Source organism: Oryctolagus cuniculus, chromosome 4, assembly GCF_964237555.1.
Source record: "Oryctolagus cuniculus chromosome 4, mOryCun1.1, whole genome shotgun sequence".
NCBI lineage: Eukaryota > Metazoa > Chordata > Mammalia > Lagomorpha > Leporidae > Oryctolagus > Oryctolagus cuniculus.
Window position 1 is genome coordinate 159,495,936 of NC_091435.1, and position 24,904 is coordinate 159,520,839.

Here is a 24,904-nt window from a genome sequence, read left to right on the forward strand (position 1 = left end):
ACCTTACTGTATTCTTCGGGCCATCTATCCATCGAACCATCCAGAAAACATGGGGTTACCAGGAGGGATACGGAGATGACAGAGGGCAAGAGCTTGTTTAGCACTGGTTTCCATTGCCTCTGTGTAGTGGGGACCGAGTGTGGGCTGCAGCCCAGTGGGAAATGGGAATAAGTAACAGATGGTCACAAGGCAGTGGACGACACTGCTATGGACAGGCAAAATAGAAACAGGGCGCACAGACCTGCTCGGAAGCTCCTGAGAGAATCCCAGGGAGGCTGTGCTCCTGCCGAGTGTTGAGACAGGGCAGAGCCTTCCCTTCCAGCTGAGAGTGGGCTGTGAGAGTTAGAGTGTGGGCAGAGGAGACCAAAAGGTCAGGCCTTGAAGGGAAGGCCTGGGAGCCGCGGTGGCTGGGTTTTACCTGAAGACAATGTCTTTAAGAGATAGTTGGTTTATGCGTTTGAAGGATGCACACAGATGCTTATTTGCCTGTCTTCATTTTGAAAATAACAGCAATTCTTCTGTGTATTACAAGGATTCATCCATTTAATTCTTACCACCAACTATGGAGTAGCTCCTTTTATTGTCCACATTTTGCATTTCGGGACACTGAGGTTGTGGGGAGCAGCTCGGACTAGACTAAGTTACTGGAATTAAGACTTATTCTATGCATCTGCTCTCCCACAATATGGCGCTGGGAGAGAAGAAAACAGCTTCTACACAGCTACCTCCAGTTCAGCCAATAAACAGCAGGACCTGCTCCTGATTGGAGGAGAGCAGCGTGCTCGGCGTGTGGGCAGCCGAGTTGGGATTGGCGGAGGAGGACTATAAAGGAGGAGAGAGACGGCATGCACCAGGAACATCTAAGGGGAACATCTAAGGGGAACATCTAGCTGAAGGAACACCTGTGCAGCCCCCAGAGAGCCGGCCAGCGGTGTGCCGCTCCCCTGCGGAAGTGGGGAATGTGGCCAGGGGGAACTGCCCTTCCACGGAGGTGGAAGGGATAGTAGCCAACCCGGGAAGAACCAGCAGCAAACCCGGGGAGGGCCGGGCAGACAGAAGAGCAACGCAGGGTTCTGTGTCGTTCCTCCACGAAGAGGGGGAGCGACATAATGGTGCCGTGACTCGGATAGGAAACTTAGGAGGGAAGAAACGGGAAGAAATGGGAAAATATCGGAGAGAGAGAATAGCAAACAGCCTAGGGAAAAGCCGGACGAAAAAGGTGCCGGAAGAAGCTATTGAAAGCCTAGGCATAGACTCAGATACGGACTACGGGGGGAAGCTGGGAGAAATCTGTAAGGTCGAAAGCGAAAGTGAAAGCTAGAACAAACAGACTCGGATGTGGACTGTGGGGAGAGGCCAGGAGAAATGAGGGAGGAGTATTGTTGGAAGAAAGCTTGGGAAAACATACCGGGTAGAGAAAAATGTTAGGGAAATTGAAGCCGCGGGGGGCAGGCCGAGGCGGAGACGAAAGCCACTTTGGGATTCTCAAGTTAGCCCGGGAATAGGGGGCGAAAAGTTAAAACCAGAAGCGGAAACGTAAGCCCGGTTGGGATCCGTCTGATTAGCCCGGGGAGCAAAGGACGGGAAGCCAAATCGTGGGGCGGAGACGTGAGCTGGGTTGAATTCGCCAGGTTAGCCCGGGGAACTTAGATTGAATGCTAGTGGCGGAGACGTAAGCTACGCTGTGTGACTCGTGGAGGCTGCCGCGCGCAGACAGCGTGCGGGGCTCAAGTAGATAGGGAACGCTGGGCTAGTGCGAAGCCGCGCAGATGAGAGAGGCGCGGGCTGAAGCGGCTCAGAGCCGGAAAGCCGCCGAGAAGCAGCCTCGGGGCGGGCACCGGGAAGCCGCGGGGATAAGAGGAACAGAAGTTTAGAAGTAAAATGAGAGAAATAGGAATGCTGGAAGATAGAAGTAAAATGGGAGAAATAGGAATGCCCGGAGATAGAGAAATAGAGAAATAGAAAGGCCTCCCCACAATACTGCAATGAGAAGGCTTGGATTCGGTCTGCCTGATTAGTGAGGCGATGAGCACCTGCGGGCGGCTAGCAGCTTATGCGCTGCAGGTCACCGAAGACAGGCACGAATTAACATCAATAAGTCTCCCCACAATACCGCAATGAGAAGGCTTGGATTCGGTCTGCCTGATTAGTAAGGCGGTAAGCACCAGCAGGCAGCTCGACCAGAGTATGAGCTGCAGGTCACCGAAGATAGGCACGAACCAACACTAATAAGTCTCCCCACAAGACAGCAATGAGAGGGCTTGGATTCGGTTTGCCTGATTGTTAAGGGCTTGTAAGCCCCTGCAGGCAGAGCAGAGCATGCGCTGCAGGGCACCGAACACAGGCACGCATCAGCGCCTAAAAACCTCCTCACAACATGGCGAAGAGAGGACCCGGATTCGGTTTGCCTGATTGATAGGACTTGTAAGAACCTGTGGCAACTCTAGCAAGTAGAGCAGAGTGTGTGCCGCGGGACACCGAAGACAGGCGCGTATCAACGCCAAAAAATAAAAAGAAAGGGGGATCTGTGGGGAGCAGCTCGGACTAGACTAAGTTACTGGAATTAAGACTTATTCTATGCATCTGCTCTCCCACAATATGGCGCTGGGAGAGAAGAAAACAGCTTCTACACAGCTACCTCCAGTTCAGCCAATAAACATCAGGGCCTGCTCCTGATTGGAGGAGAGCGGCGTGCTCGGCGTGTGGGCAGCCGAGTTGGGATTGGCGGAGGAGGACTATAAAGGAGGAGAGAGACAGCATTCACCAGGAACATCTATGGGGAACATCTAAGAGGAACATCTAAGGGGAACATCTAGCTGAAGGAACACCTGTGCAGCCCCCGAGAGAGCCGGCCGGCGGTGTGCCGCTCCCCTGTGGAAGTGGGGAATGTGGCCAGGGGGAACTGCCCTTCCACGGAGGTGGAAGGGACAGTAGCCAACCCGGGAAGAACCAGCAGCAAACCCGGGGAGGGCCGAGCAGACAAAAGAACAGCGCAGGGTCCTGTGTCGTTCCTCCACGAAGAGGGGGAGCGACATAATGGTGCCGTGACTCGGATATGAAGCCTAGGCAGGGTTTAGTGTCGTTCCTCCACGAAGAGAGGGAGCGACAGAGGTTAAGTAATTTGCCCAAGGTAACTCAGCTAGTGGTGAAACTGAAGTAAAAACGCAGTCTAAACCCAAAGCCCATGCCCTTTCCCGTCATGTTATGTTATTTTTACTATGTTTCTTTAAAAGAACAATGAAGGGGAGTCAAAATTTTATCTATGTAATGTCTTTCCATGCCACCTACCAACTAAAGTAAACTGTTCTTTGGCCTTGTAAGTAGTCCAGGGGCAGACCTTGTGGCACAGTGGTTAAGCCATGGCTTGGGACACCCACAGCCCATATCAGAGCGCTGGTTCGAGTCCCGGCTGCTCCTTGCTAATGTGTCGGGGAAGCAGCAGGTCATGGCTCAAGAGGTTGAGTCCCTGCCGCTCCATGGGAGACCTGGATGGAGTCCCCGGCCCCTGACTTCAGTCTAGCCCAACCCTGCTGTTGGCAGCCAGCTGGGGAATGAACCAGCTGGTGGAAGATCCTCTTTCTCTCTTCCTGTCTCTTTGTCATGCCTTCCCTTCAAGTAGGTGAATCTTTAAAAAAATAAAAAAAGAGGGGCTGGCGCCGTGGCTCACTTGGTTGGTCCTCCGCCTGCGGCACCGGCATCCCATGTGGGTGCCGGGTTCTGGTCCCGGTTGCCCCTCTTCCAGTCCAGCTCTCTGCTGTGGCCCGGGAGTACAGTGGAGGATGGCCCAGGTCCTTGGGCCCTGCACCGCATGGGAGACCAGGAAGCAGCACCTGGCTCCCGACTTCGGATCAGCACAGCGCCAGCCGTAGCGGCCATTTTGGGGGTGAACCAATGGAAGGAAGACCTTTCTCTCTGTCTCTCTCTCTCTGTCTCTCTCTCTCTCTCTCACTGTCTATAACTCTACCTGTCAAAAAAAAGAAAGGGAGGGAGGGAAGGAGAGAGGGAGGGGGCTTACCAAGAACCCTTTGAAAAAAATACCATCACAGTCTGCCTGTATATTTATTTAGTCTTTTTTTTTTTTAAGTTATATGAGTGTCATGTATTTTGTATATACAGATTTAGGAACATAGTGAAATTTCTTCCCCTACCCTCCTTCCAACCCTTCTCCCTCTTCCCTCTCACATTCCCACCCTTAATGTTCACAAAGATCTATTTTCAGTTTGTTTAATGATCATATAGTTAACCCTACACTAAGTAAAAGACTTCAACAAATAGTATGAAGGGGGGGAAAGAAAAACCATGCTGTGCCTCAATAGAAGAGACAAGGGCTGTAATCTATCAAACAGTCATCACATCTCACAATGTCTGCTTCACTCCAGTACATTACATTCCAGGCACTCTATTCGTTACCTAAATCAGGGAAAACATTTCATAGCTGTCTTTTGGGGACTGGCTTATTTCACTAAGTATAATGGTTTCCAGTTGTGTTCATCTTGTTGCAAAAGACAGGATTTCTTTTTTTTTTACAGTGAGTAGTACTCCATAGTGTGTATATATACCATAATGTCTATCCAGTCAGCAGTTGATGGACATCTAGGTTGATTCCATATCTATTGTGCCCCTCCTCCCTTTTGTGGATGAGGCTGTAAACTCCCTTGCCTTGCAAGAGACCCAGTGTAGCCCCAGCCATGAGAGAGCGAAGGCTTATACATTTAAAAAAGAAAGTGGGGTGGGGAGAGTGCTCAGTATGGACCCGTCTCACTCTCTTGCAATGATGAGAGCTCCCGGTAGCTGTGTCTCCCCCAGTCCCGGTGGTTTTCCGCTGACCACACCGTAGGTCCTAACCCTCCCAGGGAACTGCTGATATGCACCACGCTGGGACTCGTGCTTAGCATCACCTTAACCCTTGTGTGTGAAGTGTGAATAGTCTCCCCTTCCTGAAAACTCAAGCAATTGCTAAACAAAGGTAGAAAATGTTGACAATTCAATTTATTTATATATATATACACACACACACACACACACATATTTATTTGAAAGGTAGAGTTAGAGAGAGAGAGATCACCACCCACTGTTTCACTCCCCAAATGGCTGCAACTGCTGGGGCTGGGCCAGGCCAAAACCAAGAGTCTGAAACTCCCATGGGTCTCCCACGTGGGTAGCAGGGGCCCATGTGCTTGGGCCATCTTCTGCTGCTTTCCCAAGCACATTAGCAGAGATGGGTGGGGAGCGGAGCAGGCAGAATATTGAACGAGTGCCCTTTGTGGGATCCAGCATCACAGGTGGCAGCTTAACCCACTGCACCCCTACTTTGGTTCCAGTGCACTGGTCCACTGATGAATTATGTGGTTTTTCTTTAGTAAAAAGTAAGAAAACTGATAGCTGATAATCTCAAAAATCTATAAAGACTTGGGGAAGTTGTAACAATCTAGAAACACAAAGCGATGGGAAAGAGTTCATTTGCAGTAAGAAATCTTAGGGCAGTAGGATAGAGTAATTTATATTTAGAGGCTGCTCATCCCTGGTGTGTGTGGATCCTGAAGTCCTGTAACACGATTCGACTTTACTTGTGATTGTAACTGAAGACACTCAAAGAGAACATACACCGCTAGTCGGCCGCCTGAGTATTGCGTAGTTTTAGCCTTGTTACTTGCAGTCCTAGCTTTCTTGTATTCTTCAAGTCATTTTAGCATTAAGAGCTACTTGGTTAACAACAGCATATGATTCTTAAATACCTTCATTTTATGTTTTTATTTTATTCCTTCAGTTGTCCTGTAAACTAGTTTAAGATTTGCAAAGACTTCCAGTGCATGTACAGTAATGTTCTTCACACCACTGTTTATCCCAAATGTCTGAAAAGAAAACCGGTTATTAACTCAGGTGTATATTAAAAATAATGAAGTAGTGGTGGGCATTTGACCTGGCAGTTAGGATACCATTTGGGGCACCTGTGTCCCATGTTGGTATACGTGGACTTGAACTCCAGCTCTGGCTCCCCAGTTCCAGCTTCCTGCTGATGTACACTGTGGGAGACAACAAGTGATGGCTCAAGTAACTGGGTTCCTGCCACCCACATGAGAGACCTGGATTGGGTTCCCAGCTGCTGGCTTCTGAATGGGGGCTCGATACCTCTCTCCCTCTCCCGCCTCCCCTCTCTGTCTCTCTGTCTACCTGAATATCTCCCTGCCTCTTGACTATTTTTTAAAAAGATGAAATAGATTTCATTACAGATACAAAAAGTTATTCACCATGTAATGATTTTTTAAAAAGATTACAAAAGCAGACTGTCAGTGTCTCTCTTTCTTTTACAACATGTGTTTGGAAGAGAAGTGCAGGAGGAAGCGATCATGTCAATGCTAGCAGCAGGTTTCTCAGTGAATACATACGATCTCCACTGACAGCTTTCTGTCTTGTATGTTGCCTCAGATGGGTTTTTAAACTATAATTAATTATTGCTTTATATTTAGCATATGTAAATTTATAGGTAGAAAACTACTTTTTAAATTGAAAACATAAAAGAACCCTGAAAGAAACTGTTATTTCAGAATCCCCCGCCAAAACAGTTGGCACAGTCTACGTTAGTTGTGTTCTCAGCGGCCTTGTTCCCCTGTGCCCGTACTGCAGGACTGTGGGCACCGACGTAGCACCTTTTCCCAGCCTGCAGCTCCCTTGTTTCCTTTTTACCCTTTTGCCTTCGTCTTCCTCCTGTGGGCTGAAAGGACGGGCCTGTCTTGTTCCCAGTGTGCACGTGGCGTGTTGAAGGATGGCTTGAGCTAGAACCTCAGAGTCGATAGCCAGTCTTCCCACACGACGCCTTTCCTTGATCAGTAAGGAAACACGGAAGAAGGGGTCTGCAGTGTGCTCTGTCTCACCCTTGTCTGGAGTGACGTAGACCCGCACCGCTGAGGAGCCCCAGCCTTCACCCTAGCCGTTTGCCCGGTACCAGAAATCAAAGCAAGATTGTCTTCAGCAGTAGAAACCTCGCTTTGGCCCTGTAGACTCGAAGGTAAATCGCTTTGTCTCAACTAGAAGGCCACATTGTTTAAATGGCAGTTTGGCCAGCACCTAGGTGTTTGTGTCTGCATGTCAGTGTAGCTGGTTTACATCTTCAATCTGGGCTGGCCTGGTTGAAGCGGTGGAGTTCCGTTGTCAGCATTTGGGAAAATGGAGGAAAAGGATCACAGAGAGTAAGCAGGGGGGCAGTTCTGAACACACCCACAGACAGACAGTGTGTTAGTGTTGTGATCCACATGGATGTAGGAAGTTCGCTTCTCTGTAGAATCATTGAGCAAGCTTAGCTAGCGCAACCCCAGGACACCTAGGTTGGGCAGACTTTCAGAGACTTAGTCATTCACCTTAGCAGATGCATGAAAAGGGGCAGGCGTGTGTGTTCTGTGACCTTAAGTACTGAGAAGGCAGCGTCCTGAATATCTTAGGAGGTTCCAGGCTCCGAACCTTCCCTGGTGACAGCTGGTATTGGACCACAGACAGAGTTCTATATTCTTTTTCCTCTCATTCATATTTAAGATTAACTTTGGATATTTTTGTCACGTTCCCTTTTGGTTCTTCTAACTTACCTGCTCAAATGCTCATCCACCCACATTCTCAACACCACTATGGGGGAAATAGAAACCAGAGAGAATGAAATTAGAGCATTGTAGGGAAGGGGAAGATTTGAGATCTCTAGGAACCTGGTCCTTTTTATTTTATTTTATTTTATTTATTTTTTGCATTAATCTTGTATCCTAGCGGTGTTTGCACAGAGAACTGGCCCCACTCCTACTCCACCCAGGGCAAGTGGCTTATTCTCCTTGCACACCAGTGTCCCCTGTGTCAGCTCCTTTTGAGACCTCTGGCTCCATGTTTCAGGACAAGCTACACTATGATGAGTGTTAGCTACCATTAATGTCTGTCTGTCTGTGTTTTTGTAATGAGCGGTTAGAGTTTGTAAATCACCAATTGGAACAGTTGCTGGTTGCCTGGGTTCAGCTGAGGCTCAGAGCCAGTGACGGGGGCATGAGTGCTGTCCCATGGCGTTACCCTGCATTGAGAGGTTGCCCAAGCCCCCCCAGCCTCTTACCAAGAGATCTCATTGAGGGCCTGGAGTGCCCCCCCCACAGCCTGCCTGCATGTTCTAAATGAAACAATGAACCTGAAGTTAAGGGCAGCAGGGTGAGAAGTATATGGTGGGCACAGAGACAGAGAAAGACACGTCGAGAAATAGGACAGGATGGTCTCCATGGAACACAAGAGGCGGCTCGGGGGGCTGGAGTGCAGTGTGGGGCCCAGCGGCGGTCACTGGCGCTATCCGCAGACAGCTCCACGCTGGGCCAGCAGCTGCTCACCTCCTCCCTACCTCCCCCGGAACAAGGATCAGGTCTCTGCACCCTCCTTCCTGACTTGGAGGAGGAAACACGGGCATTTACTGATTGCCGACTCTGCTTCCCTTGCAGCCGACCCTCTGGTGGGCAGCATCGCCACCCAGTACATGACCAACAGAGCAGAGCACGACCGGATGGCCCGACAGTGGACCAAGCGGTACGCCACCTAGGGGCTGCCAGCTGCCGCCCCCGCCGGACCTGTGCAAGCACATTCACCAAGTGCATCAGTAGCCCTCCCACCCTCAGACCTCGGTCCTGACTTTCCTGTTTTTACTCAGTTCCGAACTGTTCTGTGACGGTATGTCGTCCACCTGCCCCGCTCCGCCCACTCTCTCCTCCCCTCCTCTTCTCTGCACTTCTCTCTTTTTCTTTCTTGTTCTATTCCCTTTTTGGTTTCTGTTAACTTGAAAGGTTTGGGATTCTTTTTCCCGCCACAACATGGATGGGAATCCTGTTTTCAGTGCAAACAATGTTGAATCTGTACTAGTAAGAGCTTTCTTACAAAGCTTTGTATTACTGTGTGGTTTTGTTTTTTGTTGTTTGTTTTGTTTTGATTTTTTTTTTCCTTTTATGTGATCTTTGGGAAAACACAAATTCAGAATTATATCTCGTTTCTACTTAAATGTAGTGCTTAGGGTTAATTTTTTGTACTGAAGTCTTTATTGGTGGGTGCATGCTACTGGGAACAAGTTTTTGTACAAAAGCTTCAATCAGAATCACTGTGCATTACTGAGACCCTGTTTATCACTAGCCTTCTGTCCCCCACACAGAAGACTGTTGGATTGAACAAAATAATATGTATTTTGATTTACTTAAAGTGCTTGTAAATTTCTTAGGGACCTGCCACTTTTGACTGTGGATCAGTTGATGTACACTTGTATTATTAAAGCACTCAATAAATCACTGTGGCTGATACATGCACTCTGGTGACCCAGCGTTTGCTTTGTGTCGTAGTGACCAGCACGGCACCTGCTTGTGCAGCAGGGTTTGTCGTGTCTTACTCAATTATAGGTTCAAGTGCGTCTTTCATCTGAACCCTTAGTACTTCTTTATAGTTGAGTTGCTTAGCGTGTGGAATTTCTCCACTTGTCAGTAGCCTCATGATTTTGTGGCTGGTTCAGTGGATAAGTATCATTTTACATATTTAAATCCTTTCTGTTACAACCTTCTGTCCCCAACAATTAAAATAGGTGATTGCGGCCAGCGCTGTGGTGTAGTGGGTGAAGCCGCTGCCTGCAGCGCCAGCGTCCCACATGACCACCGGTTCTCGTCTCGGCTGCTCCACTTCCCATCCAGCTCTCTGCCATGGCCTGGGAAAGAAGCGGAAGATGGCCCAAGTGCATGGGTCCCTGCACCAGCACAGGAGACCCGGAGGAAGCTCCTGGCTTCTGGCTCCTGGCCACGAATCAGCGCAGCTCCGGCTGTTGCGGCCAACTGAGGAGTGAACCAGCGGATGGAAGACCTCTCTCTCTGCCCCTCCTTCTCTCTCTGTGTAACTCTGACTTTCAAGTAAAATAAATAAATCTTAAAAAAAAAAAAAAAAAAAGGTGACTAAAATTAGCCTTCTGGTGAAGGTGATGTCTGAACTGATCATTATGTTCAGTCACTGTCAAGTTTCTCTCTCCATTTTTCCTCAAAACTTGCAGTTGACTGACTTTGAACTTTGTCTTCTTCTATAATTTTAATGGAAGAAGTAAATGCAGCCGTATCAGTCCTCACCAAGCGTGCAGCGGTGAGAGTCTGGCTGGCTGGCTGTGTGGCTGTAGGGGGAGAGGAGAGGCGTGAGTGGAGCAGTTTTTAAAACACTGACTTGTTCACTGATACTTGTGGTGCACGGTGTCCTGGGAACGTCTCCTTCCACCACGTACAGTTACACCTGAAAGCTTGGAGTCGCTGTGAATGTCTCTATGCCGGAAAGTGGGATTTACAGATATGTAAGTCAGTCACTTCGAAATACTTCAGCATTGTACATATCTGAGTCAAAAGAGGCAGTTTTGCTGTTAAACGTTTTCAAAGAAATTCTAAAGAAAATATATTTAAATATTAGAAATGCTACTTTTAACCTACAGTGCCTGGGGATTTTTTTTTTCAATAACAATTTTACCATTCACTTTATTTGAAAACCTTTTCTAGCATAGAAAGTTTATTAGACACTATGGGCTGTGGCTCTGTAGTTGTAGGAGAAGGAGCCACGGACAACACATAAATGAATGGATTTTATTCCAGTAAAACTGTGTTAACTGACACAGGTGGTACCCAGATGTGGCCCACATGCAGCCTGACCAAGGAGGAGGGTCTCAGGTAACTGTGTGTCTTCTCTCTAACATAAAACAAATTGAATTAATGTATCACAAAGCTAATTTTTAGAAAATCACATAGAATATTTTATTGCCTACAGACTTCATCACCACAGAGGCTTTTATTTTAATACTTTGGGTTTAAAATTCGATTCTGAAAACACTGAACTTCTGCACAATGTAATTTTATTAAATTTTTTTTCAAATTTTTGACTAGTTAGATTAGTAGTGACACACTGATTTTTATAGGCCATGTTTAAATTCAGTTTGCCTTTCTTTCATAATGTCAACTCTGTGAGACACATATTTTAAATAATCTCTCAAGTATATTGTAGTCTGTGTTTCGCGTCTGCTTTACTTAAGCTCGTGGGTGTTATTAAGGAGCCAGAGATCACACCAATTCCAGTAGGAAATCCTGTCACAAATCTGTGTGTTCTTGCACAGGGCGTTTTAATTGTTACTCCAATCTGTGGTACACAGAGGCTATAAAACATCTCTTCTGCATGGACGCTGAATGCTTCATGACAAACAAACACACCCCACTCGCAAGATGTAAAAGCTGGGGAGACCAGCTCAGGAGACCTAGGAAGTCGAGATTCCAGATACATAGTCACTGCACTTGGAATCTGCCCGTGTAGCAGGCAGTACAATTCCAATACGTCTTTGAAAATACCCATGAAATAAGATTTAGAAGTAGTTTGACATCTAGAAAGCTATAAATAGTGTTTCTAAAAATTATGAGATGGCATTTCGCAAATTCAGGAATAATTTTCTTACCTTGTTATTATGCATTTTCCACAACAATTGTTGGCCATTTAGTATTTTGTAGCCATGTTAAATAAAATGTTGGCAGACCCTTGACTAAAGCAGCACTGTTCATCATCGAGAGAGGAGTTTGAGGTATTTATTGACCTTAAATCATTCAAAAAGGCTGTGGCCTTCAGCTGTTGCCAAACTGCAGTAAACAAGAGATTCTCCGCCTGTTACCCACAGGAGCGGCTGAAGATGCAGTTACCGCAGGAGTGAGCCTTTCTCTGGGGCTCCGGGGTTAGGAGCGCTGTGGTTTGAATGCGTCCCCCAAAATTCCTGTGTTGACAGCTTCATCCCAGTGCTGCAGCGTTGGGAGGTGGGACCTTACAGGAGTGATTGGATCATTATGTCCGTAAAACTGTATATAGGAAATCTGTTCCCATTTATATAAATGGATAAAATTAAGGAAAAATAAACGGAGAGATTCAGCCACAAGGACAGCGCCATCAATGGATTAATGCTGTTACTACAGGGCTGGGTTCCTGTTCCCGATTTAAAAAAAGAGGAGCTCGGCCCCCTTCCGTCTGTCTCTTTCCCTCTCCCACGTGCTCTCTGGCCCTTCCATCTTGCTCCGTGAGATGATGCCACAGTAGAGCTCTCACTCAATGCAGACCTCGCACTTGGCATCCTTAAAAACTGTAAGAAATCTCTCTTCTTTCCAAGTTACAGAATCTTGGGTGTTCTGTTACAGTAGCGCAAAATGGACTGACAGGAAGGAAGCACAGAGGCATCATGGAATACTAGTTTGGGAACCAGGAAGCAAGGAATTATTTATTCACAATATACTGTGTACTGAGCCATAATAAGTTACCTAATTAAACCTCAGCCTAGCACGTAGAGTGTATGTAGGTGGCCCTCAGTCACATGAAATGCCAAAGTGAGATTCCCATTCAAGTCTGTGACAACGGGAGCCTTTGCTATCAACTACAAAACCATATACACAAAGACAAGATGGGCTAGTGGGACGAAAAGTGATGTGCATAGATCAAATTTTAAAAACAGTTTTCTTTAAAACATTGTTTTTTATCCCACTGCTGTGCAGCATCTTGGTACACCATGGTGGTGGTGTCAATGAAATGGGTGCTATCAAAGAGAACTATTGGGAAACATTTATTTCCAGTCTGAAATGGAGTTTTATATTGTGATTGCCATAAGTATGCATATTCTCCTCTTCCAAATGACTGTAATTACAAAGTAGAGCTTGACACCAGTTGGCACGACAGTACTATGCTATCAGCCTCCGGTGGGCATTCCGTATGAACACACAAAACCTACGCTTTGACGAGATGCTGTGCTTAATAGTGAAGCAACACGTGATCAAATGCTGAAAACCAGATTGGAAGAAAAAAGTGAACACTTCGAGCAAGGGCCCATGGTAGAACAACTGAGCAAAATGTTCGTGAGTACTGAGCACCACTGGTACCCTCATGGATGTTATCACAGTTGTCATAGAAAACAGGATCCTCGCCAGCGCCGCGGCTCACTAGGCTAATCCTCCGCCTTGCAGCGCTGGCACACCGGGTTCTAGTCCCGGTCGGGGCGCCGGATTCTGTCCCGGTTGCTCCTCTTCCAGGCCAGCTCTCTGCTGTGGCCCGGGAGTGCAGTGGAGGATGGCCCAGGTCCTTGGGCCCTGCACCCGCGTGGGAGACCAGGAGAAGCACCTGGCTCCTGCCTTCGGATCAGCGCGGTGCGCCGGCAACGGTGGCCATTGGAGGGTGAACCAGCGGTAAAAGGAAGACCTTTCTCTCTGTCTCTCTCACTGTCCACTCTGCCTGTCAAGAAAAAAAAAAAAAAAAAGGATTCTCCAAAGGACAGATGCTGAGGTTCTTGGGGAGAATCAAAGAGGAATGTTACCATGTGCCTCGTCTTCCATTAAGAAAAACTACTTATACAATGAAATAGTCACTAAAACTCCTTTCTTATATTCTCATCCTGTAAACCCAAGCTGGCATAATTCAGTCTTGATGCTGTGCAGTCTTCTGGGTGGTCTTGCCATCCTTGGTAAATAGGGGGCGGCATCAAAGCTGTGGGACTGGGATTCGATTGGAGACTGAGTAACAGGAACCAGCTTTCTGATTTTTATACACACTGCACAGAGATTTGGCCAGCCGTGAGGAAGCCTAGCACTTAGGAAACCCCTGAACCTGTCGGCATCTGGACATTGCAGGAAAGGTGTGTTAAGTTATTTCCAGGCATGGCACTTTTAAAATGTATTTTAGAAGCTCATCCTCAATTCTGAAAATAGTGGGAACTTTGCAGGAAAAAAGTCCTACCACAGAATTTTGACCTGCTCTGTTTTGTTCCAAGGGGACTATATGACTGTCAAAATGTGCTTTCTGTACTGGCTCTCTGGCATGAGGATCAGGCATCAAGCTAATGAGCACACACTGGACCTAAGCTAGCCCTAGGTTGTCCTCAGGGGGAGTATGGGTCTGATTGCATTCTGGGCAGTCACATCAGATCTGGAATCTTGCCGTCAAAGCCAGCAAGGAAAACATTTGGCACAGCTGTTGAGACACCACGTGAGACACCTGCCTCCCATAGTGGAGTGCCTGGATTCAGGTCCTAGCATCGCTCCCGATAATGCACACCCAGGGAGGCAGCAGGTGTTGGCTTGAGTACTTGAGTCCCCGCACCCATGTAGGAGACCCGGATTCAGTTCTTGGCTCCCAACTGTAGTAACCCAGTCCCGGGCATTGGAAGCTTTTGGGGGGCGAACCAGCAGACGGGAGATCTGTTGTTCTCACTCTCTCCTTTTCTCTCTCTCCTTCTCTCACCGCCTCTCGAGTAAATTAATTGGAAATAAAAATAAAAATAAAAGCAGCAAGAAACCAAAAGCAGCTTGGCCTCTTCCCTTCATTCACTCATCTCCGTGCTGCCCCTGCAGAGCTGACGGGTTCCTTCTGCCCTCGGCACCTTTCACTTGCACCCTCTGCATGAGCACCCATAATGCCGGTCAGGATGACCTTGAAACAGAAGGCTCCGGTCTCAGGAACCCCCTCAGCCCTGGAAAACCAGGACCGTTGCTCAGTGAGCTTTGGCACTAGGATTGACATTCAGCAGTTCGCAGGCCCAGCTTGGCCCATGGAAATGTTCTAGTGAGGAGCAGTGTTTGCTTGGTGCGTAGGGAAGGGTGCAGGCCCAGCTAGAAGAACCCCCGCCCAGCCCACGTCACTGCCCTGGGTCTGATGACAGGGGAGGGGTGTGCAGCGCTGTGGCCTCCTGCACATCTCCAAATGCGACTTGAATCAGTAGCCTGTGGGCTAAGATGCTTTTCGAGAAGTTTGCCTTTTCTTTTAAAGGGACATTGCTGGGCTGGCGCCGCAGCTCACTAGGCTAATCCTCCGCCTAGCGGCACCGGCACACCGGGTTCTAGTCCCGGTTGGGGCGCCAGATTCTGTCCCGGTTGCCCCTCTTCCAGGCCAGCTCTCTGCTGTGGCCAGGGAGTGCAGTGGAGGATGGCCCAGGTGCTTGGGCCCTGCACCCCATGGGAGACCAGGATAAGTACCTGGCTCCTGCCATCGGATCAGCGCCGGCCACAGCGGCCATTGGAGGGTGAACCAACGGCAAAGGAAGACCTCTCTCTCTCTCTCTCTCTCTCTCTCTCTCTCTCTCTCACTGTCCACTCTGCCTGTCAAAAAATAAAAAAAAAAAAGGACATTGCTAAATATTTCAAACTGTGGTGCAGGGGACCCTTGTAGGACAAAGGAAGAGCTCATGTAGCCACTGATCGCTCTCACCTGTGTATGAATCTGCAAAATCAAAATGGGGCCAGCCCTAGCTGCTCCGGAACTGCTGTGTCAGGGTTTTCCGTTCTGGTTACAGAAGAAACCCTGCTGAGAACCTTGGCTGGTTTGGAGCCGCGTGACCCCTGATTCCACGCTCCTGTAGTCCCGTCCGCTCACTCCGCTTACCCCTCTCATTCGTCTTTGTAAAAACCCCATCCCGGGGTCAGAGTGTGCAGAGTGCCAGTCACTCCTGGTTTCATACCCTGTCCGGCCATGAACTACAGCAGTCGAAGCGTTAGGACTGACTCGCACAGGGAGGAGGCCCAGGCAGCAGCCCTCTGTCCAGTCCCGAGGCAAGCACGGCACAAAGGGGCAGGGCGAGGTCCTGGCACAGCCGGCCCTGCGCTGCAACACTCGGAAGAAAGGATCCGTTCCCTGTCCATTCAGTCCTCACTGCCAGGCACATCCGTGGAGGCGGCCACCGCCGTGGACTTCCAACAGTGCAGTCTGGGCTAGGCCAGCACTTGGCTGTGTGTTCACAGCAAGCAGATCCCAAGTGCTGTGATTTGAAAAGAAATGTTTATGGACGGTGATTAGAAACATGATGAGAAACTCCAGAAGCTACTATTAGTCCCGGAGAGGCCCCTTGCACTCTAAGCCAGAGATGAGGAAATAACTCTAAATTCAAGCATGACTTTGCATTTCTGTTTCAATGGGAAACATATGTCTGTGTTAAAGAATCTCAGAATTCCCATGTGTTCCTCGTGGAGTGTAATGAAATACCAGGATGTACTTGTCAGGCCAGATTTGGGCTGCTGGATTTGGAGGAAACACTAATATATAGTTACTGTTCGGAACTTAAAAAAAAAAAAAAGAGTGAAAGAGAATAAGTATTCTAAATTGTGGGTTTAATACAATAAAATCTATATTAAACGAGTTTATATTAAAATGGGTTTATAGAAAAATAGTACCCTGCTAAATACTGCAAAATCTCCCAATGACTATATGTATTAAGCCCCTAGAATTTGTGAGCAATTTATACTTGATTTATTTTACGGGGTAAGAGGTCAAAGAGTAAATTGCTGGGTGCAAGAGACAGGGGGAAATCAAAAAAGTGCAGTAGCTAAGAAGCACAGAAAATCTGTCAGAGTGGTAATTTTATTATTTATGGCAGGAGATTAAGAGTCTTCCTCCATTTAGGAAAGATGAATAGGGAACTATAATTCCTTCTGAGACAGACTTTATAAATTATCCCTAATATCCATCGTCATTTTCTTCCTTTTATAAATAAAGCCATTGGAGTTTGAGCTGGGGGCACGGCCACCCAGTTAGAAACCACATCCCCCAGCCTGCCTATTATGATCCAATTATTGGTCTTCCCGATATCCCCACGTCCTTGGCAACTTCCCCCATGGAATGTAAGATCCTTGTTTCCCCCACCACTTGAGGTGAGTCGCCTTGTGACTTGTCTTGGTCAGTGGATTCTGGTGGAAGGATCTTCTTCCAGGTTCAAGTCTTGGCTCGGGAGCCTCCTGTTCTTTCCCACTTCCTTGGAACCCTTCCCAGGCTAGCCTGCTAGAAGACAAAAGACCATGTAAAAAGAACTGAGACAATCCTAGACCTGCCAATCCCCCAACATATGGGGAGCCCCCCAAAATCAATAGAGCCTCCTACCCAGCGTGCAGCTGATAGCAGAGGCATACGTCAACTCAACCAAGGCCAGACAGACTGCCCAACCATTTCTAATACCCAAGCAAAGTAGACAGTGTTGATTTAAAACACTGAGTTTGGTTAGTTAGCAAGCAGTAATGAGTGTAGAGCCAGGCATAGCCATGGAACAAAATTCTGGCAAAAAGAAATGAACAGAAGTGACAGGAGCCAAGTAATCTCATCGTGTAAAATGAAGGGGCTCACCCCCCCACCCCCTCTTTACACTTAGGTGTGGCACTGTTGAGCAGGTCAGGCCATGTTGACAGGGCAGCCCCAAGTGTATGCAGCCAGACAGAAAGAGCTAAGTGGTTTGTTTTTGTGTTATTCGAAGGGCAGAGTTACAGAGGAAGAGGTCTTCCCTTTGCTGGTTCACTCCCCAGATAGCCACAATGACTGGGGCTGGGCTGATCCAAAGCCAGGAGCTTCTTCTAGGTCTCACAAGTGGGTACACTTGGGCCATCTTCCCAAGCACATTAGCAGGGAGCTGGATCAGAAGTGGAGCAACTGGGACTCGAACCGGTGTCCATAGGGGATGCTTGTGCTGCAGGCAGCATCTTAACCCGCTACCCCACAGCACAGGCCCCAAAAGTTCCGTTTTGAATGCATTGAGGTTGAAGTGCCTTGAGAACATCCAAACAGAACTGGAAGGGTTAGTTTCACAGGAAAGCTGTGTGCAGGACTAGCGATGTGAAGCTGAGAGCCCTCAGAGTCTGGAAGGGATGTGATTACGGTAGAGGATGGCGTCCCTTGGAGAGAGTGAACATCGATTAAGGAGAGAAAACCACAGCCAAGCTTGTGGGTGACTCTCAGGCCTCACCCCTGTCCGGGCCCAAAAGTCTAGAGATGCCATTTTAACACACGTTGAAGTATTTATTTTGAAAACAATATACTATTGGTGACACAAGAATGTCATGAGTAGGTGAGATCTAAGATAACTACGGGAAGATGGCTGGAATTACTGATCATGTCCACAGCAGAAATGCGTACAAAGGAAAACTCAGGCAGGAACTGGCGCTGCTGCCTTGGGACGAACGGGGTGACGGAGCTTCAAGATGGGAGCCTGGGTCCCTCACCCAGCGCACTGCAGCCCACCGGACGTCCCAGAGAGACAAGTCCGATTTGACCCTCTTTCAGCCACTGCTGTCTGGGAGTTTCTGAGGCTGGCGGCTGATCTTAGTTTGGCAAATGCTCACACCGGCTTTGGCCTTTGGAATGGGGCGGCGACACCACTAGGTAAGCACACAGAACATATTTCAGTTTTATCTCCAACATGTTTAATGAAGATAGAACCACTAAATATGACAAATACTAACACATTCTGTGTGGTTGAATACTCAAGTGTTACTCTGCTCTTCTGTATGTAAATATTTTTCCAAATCTAAGAAATGTGATTGTGAAAGTAATCATGGATGATTTTTGTAATCAGAAGAAAAGTAGAGATAACAAAACTGATGGATGGCAGCAGCATAGGTAGAAAATGCCTTCAAGTGGGATTGTTTTAAAAGGAGATGGAGGAGGTGGAGTGGTGGTGTGAGAGGTTTGATTAAAGGGGGGCCCAGCAGTGTGGTTGAGACACCGCTTGGACGCCCCCAGTGCATATCAGAGGGCTGGGGCTGGGGTCCCAGCTCTCTCTCAGCTCCAACTTCCTGCTGATGCGCACCAGGGAGGCAGTAGTGTGGCTCAAGTCATTGAAACACTGCCACCACACCAAAGCCCGGGAATCCCAGGCTCCTGGCATCAGCCTGCCCAGCCCCAGCTGTTGCAAGCATTGGGGAGTGAACCAGAGGATGGAAGAGCGCACGCTCTCTCTCTCTCTCTCTCTCTCTTTCTCTCTCTCTGTGTCTCTTTCTTTGTCCCTTTGCCCTTCAAATAACAATCAATCTTAAAATCCCTTTTAAAGGTTTTCAATGGAAGACACTCGAGCCTTCCTATGCTGATAAAACGGCCTGGGGAGGGAGGAAGGGATGGGCGCGTCATCCCACGCGCACTGAGGCTGGGGAACTTCCAAGATGAGGTGCACTAGGGGAGGGGCCGGGGCAGGAAGAGCCGCTTCTCAGAGCAAGGAGGACTCGGGCTGCTGCAGGTGCGGGAAGCTCTGTTGCTTTGAGACTTGGAAATGGAAAGATGCGGGAGTCACCGGCCTCATCCTGTTTTCTCAGTGAGAAATGGAGCGGGATCACACCTCCTAGGAGGCAGGAACGGAGCCGGGGATGTCGGAGGGAATGAACTGGCCATCTCTGAGGAGCCCCGAGAGAAACTCGGTAGAACTGCTGGCCAAGGCTGAGGGTCCTCCTGGGAGTCTGAACTACAAGAAGCTGAAACTAGCCAGCTCGTGTGTCTCCTCCAGCACTTAGCTGCCCAAGGCACACGCAAGAGACAGGCCAGGAATGGGCTCTGCTGGCCACGTGGGCGGAGGGCACTGGGCAGACAGGAGAGTTAAGGATACTGGCGTGGGACTGTGGGGGTGGCAGGCCCAGATGGGGTCCGCAGGTGAGGAGAGACGGAAGGTGGGAGTGCTGGGGCGAATAACGGGCAGTCTGGCGTGGGTGCACTGCGCAGGACGGCTCCTTTGGGAGGGTTAGTTATTGGTGGTAGGGTCCATCAGGTTGCTGTAAGCAGAAGAGATCTGTTTCCAATAGACTGGGTCCTCGCCACACCGTTTAGGTTTTGTGCCACTGTTTCTCTCTGCTAGAGAACAAGGAGTTCTGTAGTGTGACTTATGGTGGAGGCAGTGCTGGGTACTGGCAGGAGGGGAAGAGAAGTGTCCACAGGCCGGCCCACGGCAGCCTCTGTATCGCCTTCCTTCTCTAACCCCGGGCTAAGCCCTGTGAGAGAAGTGTCAAGGAAACAGACCCAGAAAGGTCACGGGCGGGAGGAGGAACCTTGTCCGCACCCCACACCTTGCCTCTTACACCTTCCTGCCGCTCTGATCACTTGTGCAAACAGGTGCACTTGGCCAGCACACGCCTTCCACAGCCCTGGCCACGTTGAGCTAACAAAGCAACTAGACACCCTGGGCGGAGGTTCCCAGGTGGTGATGGGACTTGCTCAGGGCTGAGGTTCTCAGCATATGGTAACATTGGTATCTGTAGAGTGGAAATGCAACCTGGACCTTCCATGGGGGAGAGGGGTATTCTAACACACACACACGCACACACACACACACACACACACACAACAGACTTCCATGGCAGAACATTTAGGGCTGCGTTTTTCATTCATTGGTCCGTTTTCATTTTATGAAAAGGTAACCTACTGGGACAAGGTTCTGTATTTGTGCAAGTATTATCATTACCACTACAACAATGACTACACCTGCTGAATATTGACCCAGTAAACAGCACAAAGCATGACACGTGTGTGTGTGTGTGTGTGTGTATGTGTACATAAGGTTCGTGGAAACTGGAATTAAAGGATTAATTTATTTTAGTGCAAAAAAAAAAAAACAACTTGAGATCCATGTGAAGTTTTTCAGAATTTGCCCTTTACTTGAGCTTTTTGAAGTACCCATATATATATATATATATATACACACACACATTTATCTGTGTACACAGACAGAAGTGACTTTAACCCTTCCTGCAGTCCCTGAGGGGTGTGTGCATGGTTGTCTCCATCACACAGATGTGGAAGCTGAGCCCAGAGGCTGTATTAGACCCACGCCCAGGCTCAAACCCAGGCGTGCGCAGCTACAGCGCTGTGCAGTACCGCCTCCCGCCCAAGTAAACAGCTGCATGCAATTGTGAGTTTACTCATTGCTCAAGGAAGAAATGGCCGAGTTTTCAGCGGAACGCCGTAAACCTGAGGAATAGTCAGCCTTGACCTCAGGGCGGGAAGACACTGGCAGCCCCTGCAGAGGAGAAGGGGAGGGGCAGAGCAGGAGGAAGGGAAGCAGCGCTGGCGCTCTGGCTGCTGGGAGAAGGTGCGGTGCGGAGGTACCATGGGCAGCGGCGGCCATTGCTTCTCTTCTGGCGCAAGGTCTCTGCGTTTTTCTTTCTTGCTTTTTCTCCTCTCAATTCCCCTGAAGAGCTTTCCAGTCGTTTTATAGCTGAATTCAGTGGAAAAAATAATGTTTATTCACTTCACAGCCGATTTGGGCAGGACACATTTCTGTTCCATAAGCTCAGGCATGGATCCATGGATGACTCGGACTCGCAGGCACGTTCCTGGCACGCGCTGTGTTCCAGGCTGGGTAAAGTGAAGAGCGCAGCGTCCTCCTCCGCCCCTGTGGATTCACTCGCGTTGCCCTCATTAGCGGGACTCGTGCTCCTGGGAGAAGCGCCAGGCTCAGAACAGAGGCCTGCAAACCCAGCCTCAGAAAGCTGTGGTAGCCCAAGACGGGCCACGAGGGGAGCGCCAACATGAGGTGCGCCTTTCTCTCCCTCTACCCTCCTCACGCACATGCACACACGCGTGCACACACACACAATGTGCGCGCACACAGAGCCTGGCTTGTTTTCCTCTGCTCCGCTGAATGCACTCACAGGTGATGGAAACTCGTCTCCAGGCCTCTGCCGCACTCCACGCTGTCACCCTGGGCTCGGGTTGGAATCCCACGTGCCCTAAAAGCAACCCTTCAGACCTTCTGAGTGTCACTTCCCCAATCTGCTTCTCTCCTTTGGTGATCTCCTGCCCAGTGCGTGCGTTGCATCCCCAGACCATCAGGCACGGTGGCGGGAGACCCGCCAAAGTGAGGACGAAGCTCACCAGCTGGCCGTGCTCAGTTGCTCTCACAGACGGCCACAGTTCCAGGACCGACCCGTCTCTGCTTCCCACATCACAAGGAAGCCCAGGCAAGACGGCATGGGCCCGGGAGTGAGAGTAGCCAGGATTGAGGCCAGGTACCTAACTTCTCTCACCCGTGAGCCCCTTTCCACGCCTGGAAATAATGCCAGTCATTGGTACGAGGTTATATTACAAAGTGCCTGTCAAGCAGCGGGGGCTGAATCGGCAGTAGCCACCCCTTCCCTTCTCAGATCCTTATTCTAACAGGATGTGTTGACCACCTACTATGTGCCCAGCAGAAGCTCCTTCACGAGTCAGAGGCCGTAGCTGAAGCCACCTGCTTAGGTGCCTAGGTGCAAAGGCGCTAACAATAGAGGAAGAGAAAAGAAGAAAAATGGGTTCATCAGAGGGCCGGGTGGAAACGCTGATCAGGGGTGGAGGGGTGGGAGGCTTCCTGAAAGGTGATTCTGGGGCAGTTTGTTTCCTTTTGTCTCGCTGATGCTGCTCTGAGCTGCTGTTCCGCCTCCGTATTGACAAGGACACACAGGACGGTCCCATCACGGTGTCGCCTGGAGAGGGGTGTCAGCTAGGAGAACCAGGAAGGAGGCTTCCCCACATACTTTACCCTGGGTGTACATTTACCACGTGCCACTAAAAGCTACCCGCCAAAAAGCACAGCGTGGCATTCTCTCCAGCGCAACAGTTTGAGGATGTCTAGAACAGCCTTCGCCCAAAGCACCCCTTTCTCTCGATAGTTCTAGGTCAGAACCAGCTCATAAAGCTGCACCCTCCCAGGGGCTGGCCCGCACCCAGCGCATCGTCAGCCATGGGCCAGGGCCCAGCTGCAGCACACGCCTCCCGGGTCATCTACTGCAGGTGGCAAAGAAGCCGCCCCGCCACCCCGGGCCCCAGGCTGGAGAGGAGCAAGGGGCTAACGGGCGGACGGGGGCGTTGGGAGTCCAGGATCGTTCTGCCCTGGCCCTGGCTGTCTGCCGCCTGCTTTGCCCTCGGCAGACCCTGATTTGTGAGCGCACTCTGATCCTCGGACCTGCAGGCTCCCAAGCCCCAGCAGACCACAGCCTCTCTGTTCCCACCCAGGAAAGCGCCTGAAAGTCTCACACGGGGAGTGCGTCCATAGCTTTTGATGCTATTTATAGAAGTGTCCCCCAGCCCTCTCCATCAAGACTAAACATAGTCTGGGGCTTAGAACACGGCTTGGGGTAGTACACTGTCAGGTCCTTACTTCAACAGTTCTGTTCTTTATGCTATTTCTGTATTTTATGTACTGTGTTGACCATGACCTTCCTTATGCCATGTGATACTGATTTTTCTATTTATAATAAGCAGTATTATGGTATTAAGATAATAAATAAGAGCTACAAGCAAATAATAGTATAGTGGTATATTATTTAAGAGAGCAATCACAAAGTTGTTTTTTTAAATGAATGAATTTTAAGGAACACTTAGTTCCGTGGCTTAAGTTCTGTTGAAGCCCTAACCCCCGTACCCCAGTATGCAGCCTTATTTGGAAATAGAGTGGTTTGCAGATGTAATTACGTAACAGGAGTTCATGCTGGAATAGGATGGGCCCCTAATCCTATACGACTCATGTCCTTATAAAAAGGGGAAACTTGGACACAGTGACAAGCACACACCGAGAGTGACACATGGAGCTAGGAGCTGTGTGGCCACAGCCAAGCAGCGAGCAGAAGCTGGAGAGAACCCCAGAGCAGACCCTCCCCCAGCACAACCAGAGGGCACGGCCCAGCTCAGACTTCCAGCCTCCAAATCGGAGAAGTTTCCATTTCTAAGCCATTCGGATTGTGGTTCTTTGTGACAGCAGCCTAGCAAACACGTGCACGCTAATGTGGACCACTTGTGCCGCCCTGGGGACGTGGAAGGGAACAAGGCATGTGGGTAAGGAGGAAGCCCGGTATCCGGGGCTGGGGAACACCCCCAGACCACCTAGCAGTCGCTCAGACCTTGGCACCTGCAGGCCCAAGGAGAGCGTTTAAGTCCATGGCTGGAGGAAGCAGGTGGCTCAAGGGGAGACGGAGCTACTCCTCTGGGTTTGTTTGACTTGAAACCTGAGCCTCCAGGGCTGGACTCACTACCGCCACCTAAGGACGCCTTCTCAGTCACCTTTCCAACCGTCTGCGTGTTAGCCTGGGACTGCTGTACTCGGGCATCCTTTTTGCCTGGTGCCCAGTTTGGCCAGGCCCCCACACCTGTGAAACACTTTGAAAGGCAATTGTAGTAAAGCTAACTACTATCATCTGTCCCTGTGTGGCTTAGTAGCTGCTGAGGTTTGAATGTGTCCTCTCCAAAATTCAGATGTGGCCAACGAGACAGTGCTGTCCTACGAGGCGGGGCCTGGGACAGGTCCAGAGGCCAGGAGAGCTGCTCTCTTGTCGGTGGCATCAAGGCCCTTTCAACGGAGGCTGCGCGCAGCGATCGGGAAGCTTGCCTTCCGCAGCGTGGGAACACCGCACCAAACGCGGCGACTTCATCTAGGATTCCCAGCCTCTAGAACCGTGAGGAACACATTTCTGCTCTTCGAAAATCACCCACAGCAGCACAACTGAACCGAGACAGTGACCGTGTCCTTTTTTCACAGCACAACTGCTAGATGCCATGAACTTCAGTGTCTCTTTCCTCCCTGAGATACCCAGGCAGTGGCCTGGCTCATCCACGCCGGGGGGACGGCAAGAAGAGAGAGGAAGCCTGCGTGAAGCCCATGCTGGCTAAGCCACCTGCTGTGGTTTGAAGGGATTCGGCCCCCCATCCAGGCAGGCGTTTAAACCCCAAAGTCCTGGATCAGTGATGCGGAGGATGGACCCCTGGTCCAATTATGGAGTCTGGGAGGCGGGATCTAAGTGGGGGGAGGGGATCCTTAGATCATTGGAGGCCACACCCCCAGAAGGTAGTTCTGGCAAGAGGGTTGATTACAAAAGATTGTGCTGAACCCGACCGCTCTCTCTGCCTGCACACTCACCGTGTGATCCTCCCTCTGCCCCTTCCCCTGCCCCATCATTCCTGTCCACGCCCTCACCAAGCATCCCACAGATGGGCTGCACTGCCTTGGACTGTGAACCCCTAAACCGTAAGCTGTGGAGAGTTGCTGTGAGGATCCCTGGATGTTGCCCACATAGAAGGGCCTCGAAATTCCAAGAACAGTAACACCAAATACCAGTGGAGGACTTCCTAGGGGCATGACAATGAGGGGAAGACAGCGAGGAAAGTCCGGATAGTC

General features: G+C 49.6%; 1 protein-coding gene and 1 pseudogene across 9 annotated transcripts in view; both read left to right on the forward strand.

The window, feature by feature from the left end:
• UBE2E2 (ubiquitin conjugating enzyme E2 E2) overlaps window positions 1–9,302 on the forward strand; it is a 388,098-nt gene extending 378,796 nt beyond the window's left edge. For all 9 annotated transcript variants that reach the window (XR_011388222.1, XM_070072852.1, XM_070072853.1 and 6 more), the window contains one exon: window positions 8,454–9,302. Coding sequence is in view for 8 of the 9 variants with exons in the window: in XM_070072852.1 (XP_069928953.1) it covers window positions 8,454–8,551 (98 nt within the window). In the remaining variant the exon portion in view is untranslated. The remainder of the gene's footprint in view (window positions 1–8,453) is intronic.
• A 3,107-nt stretch (window positions 9,303–12,409) lies between these two features.
• LOC138849399 (large ribosomal subunit protein mL42 pseudogene) lies at window positions 12,410–13,058 on the forward strand (annotated as a pseudogene).
• The last annotated feature ends 11,846 nt before the right edge of the window (window positions 13,059–24,904 follow it).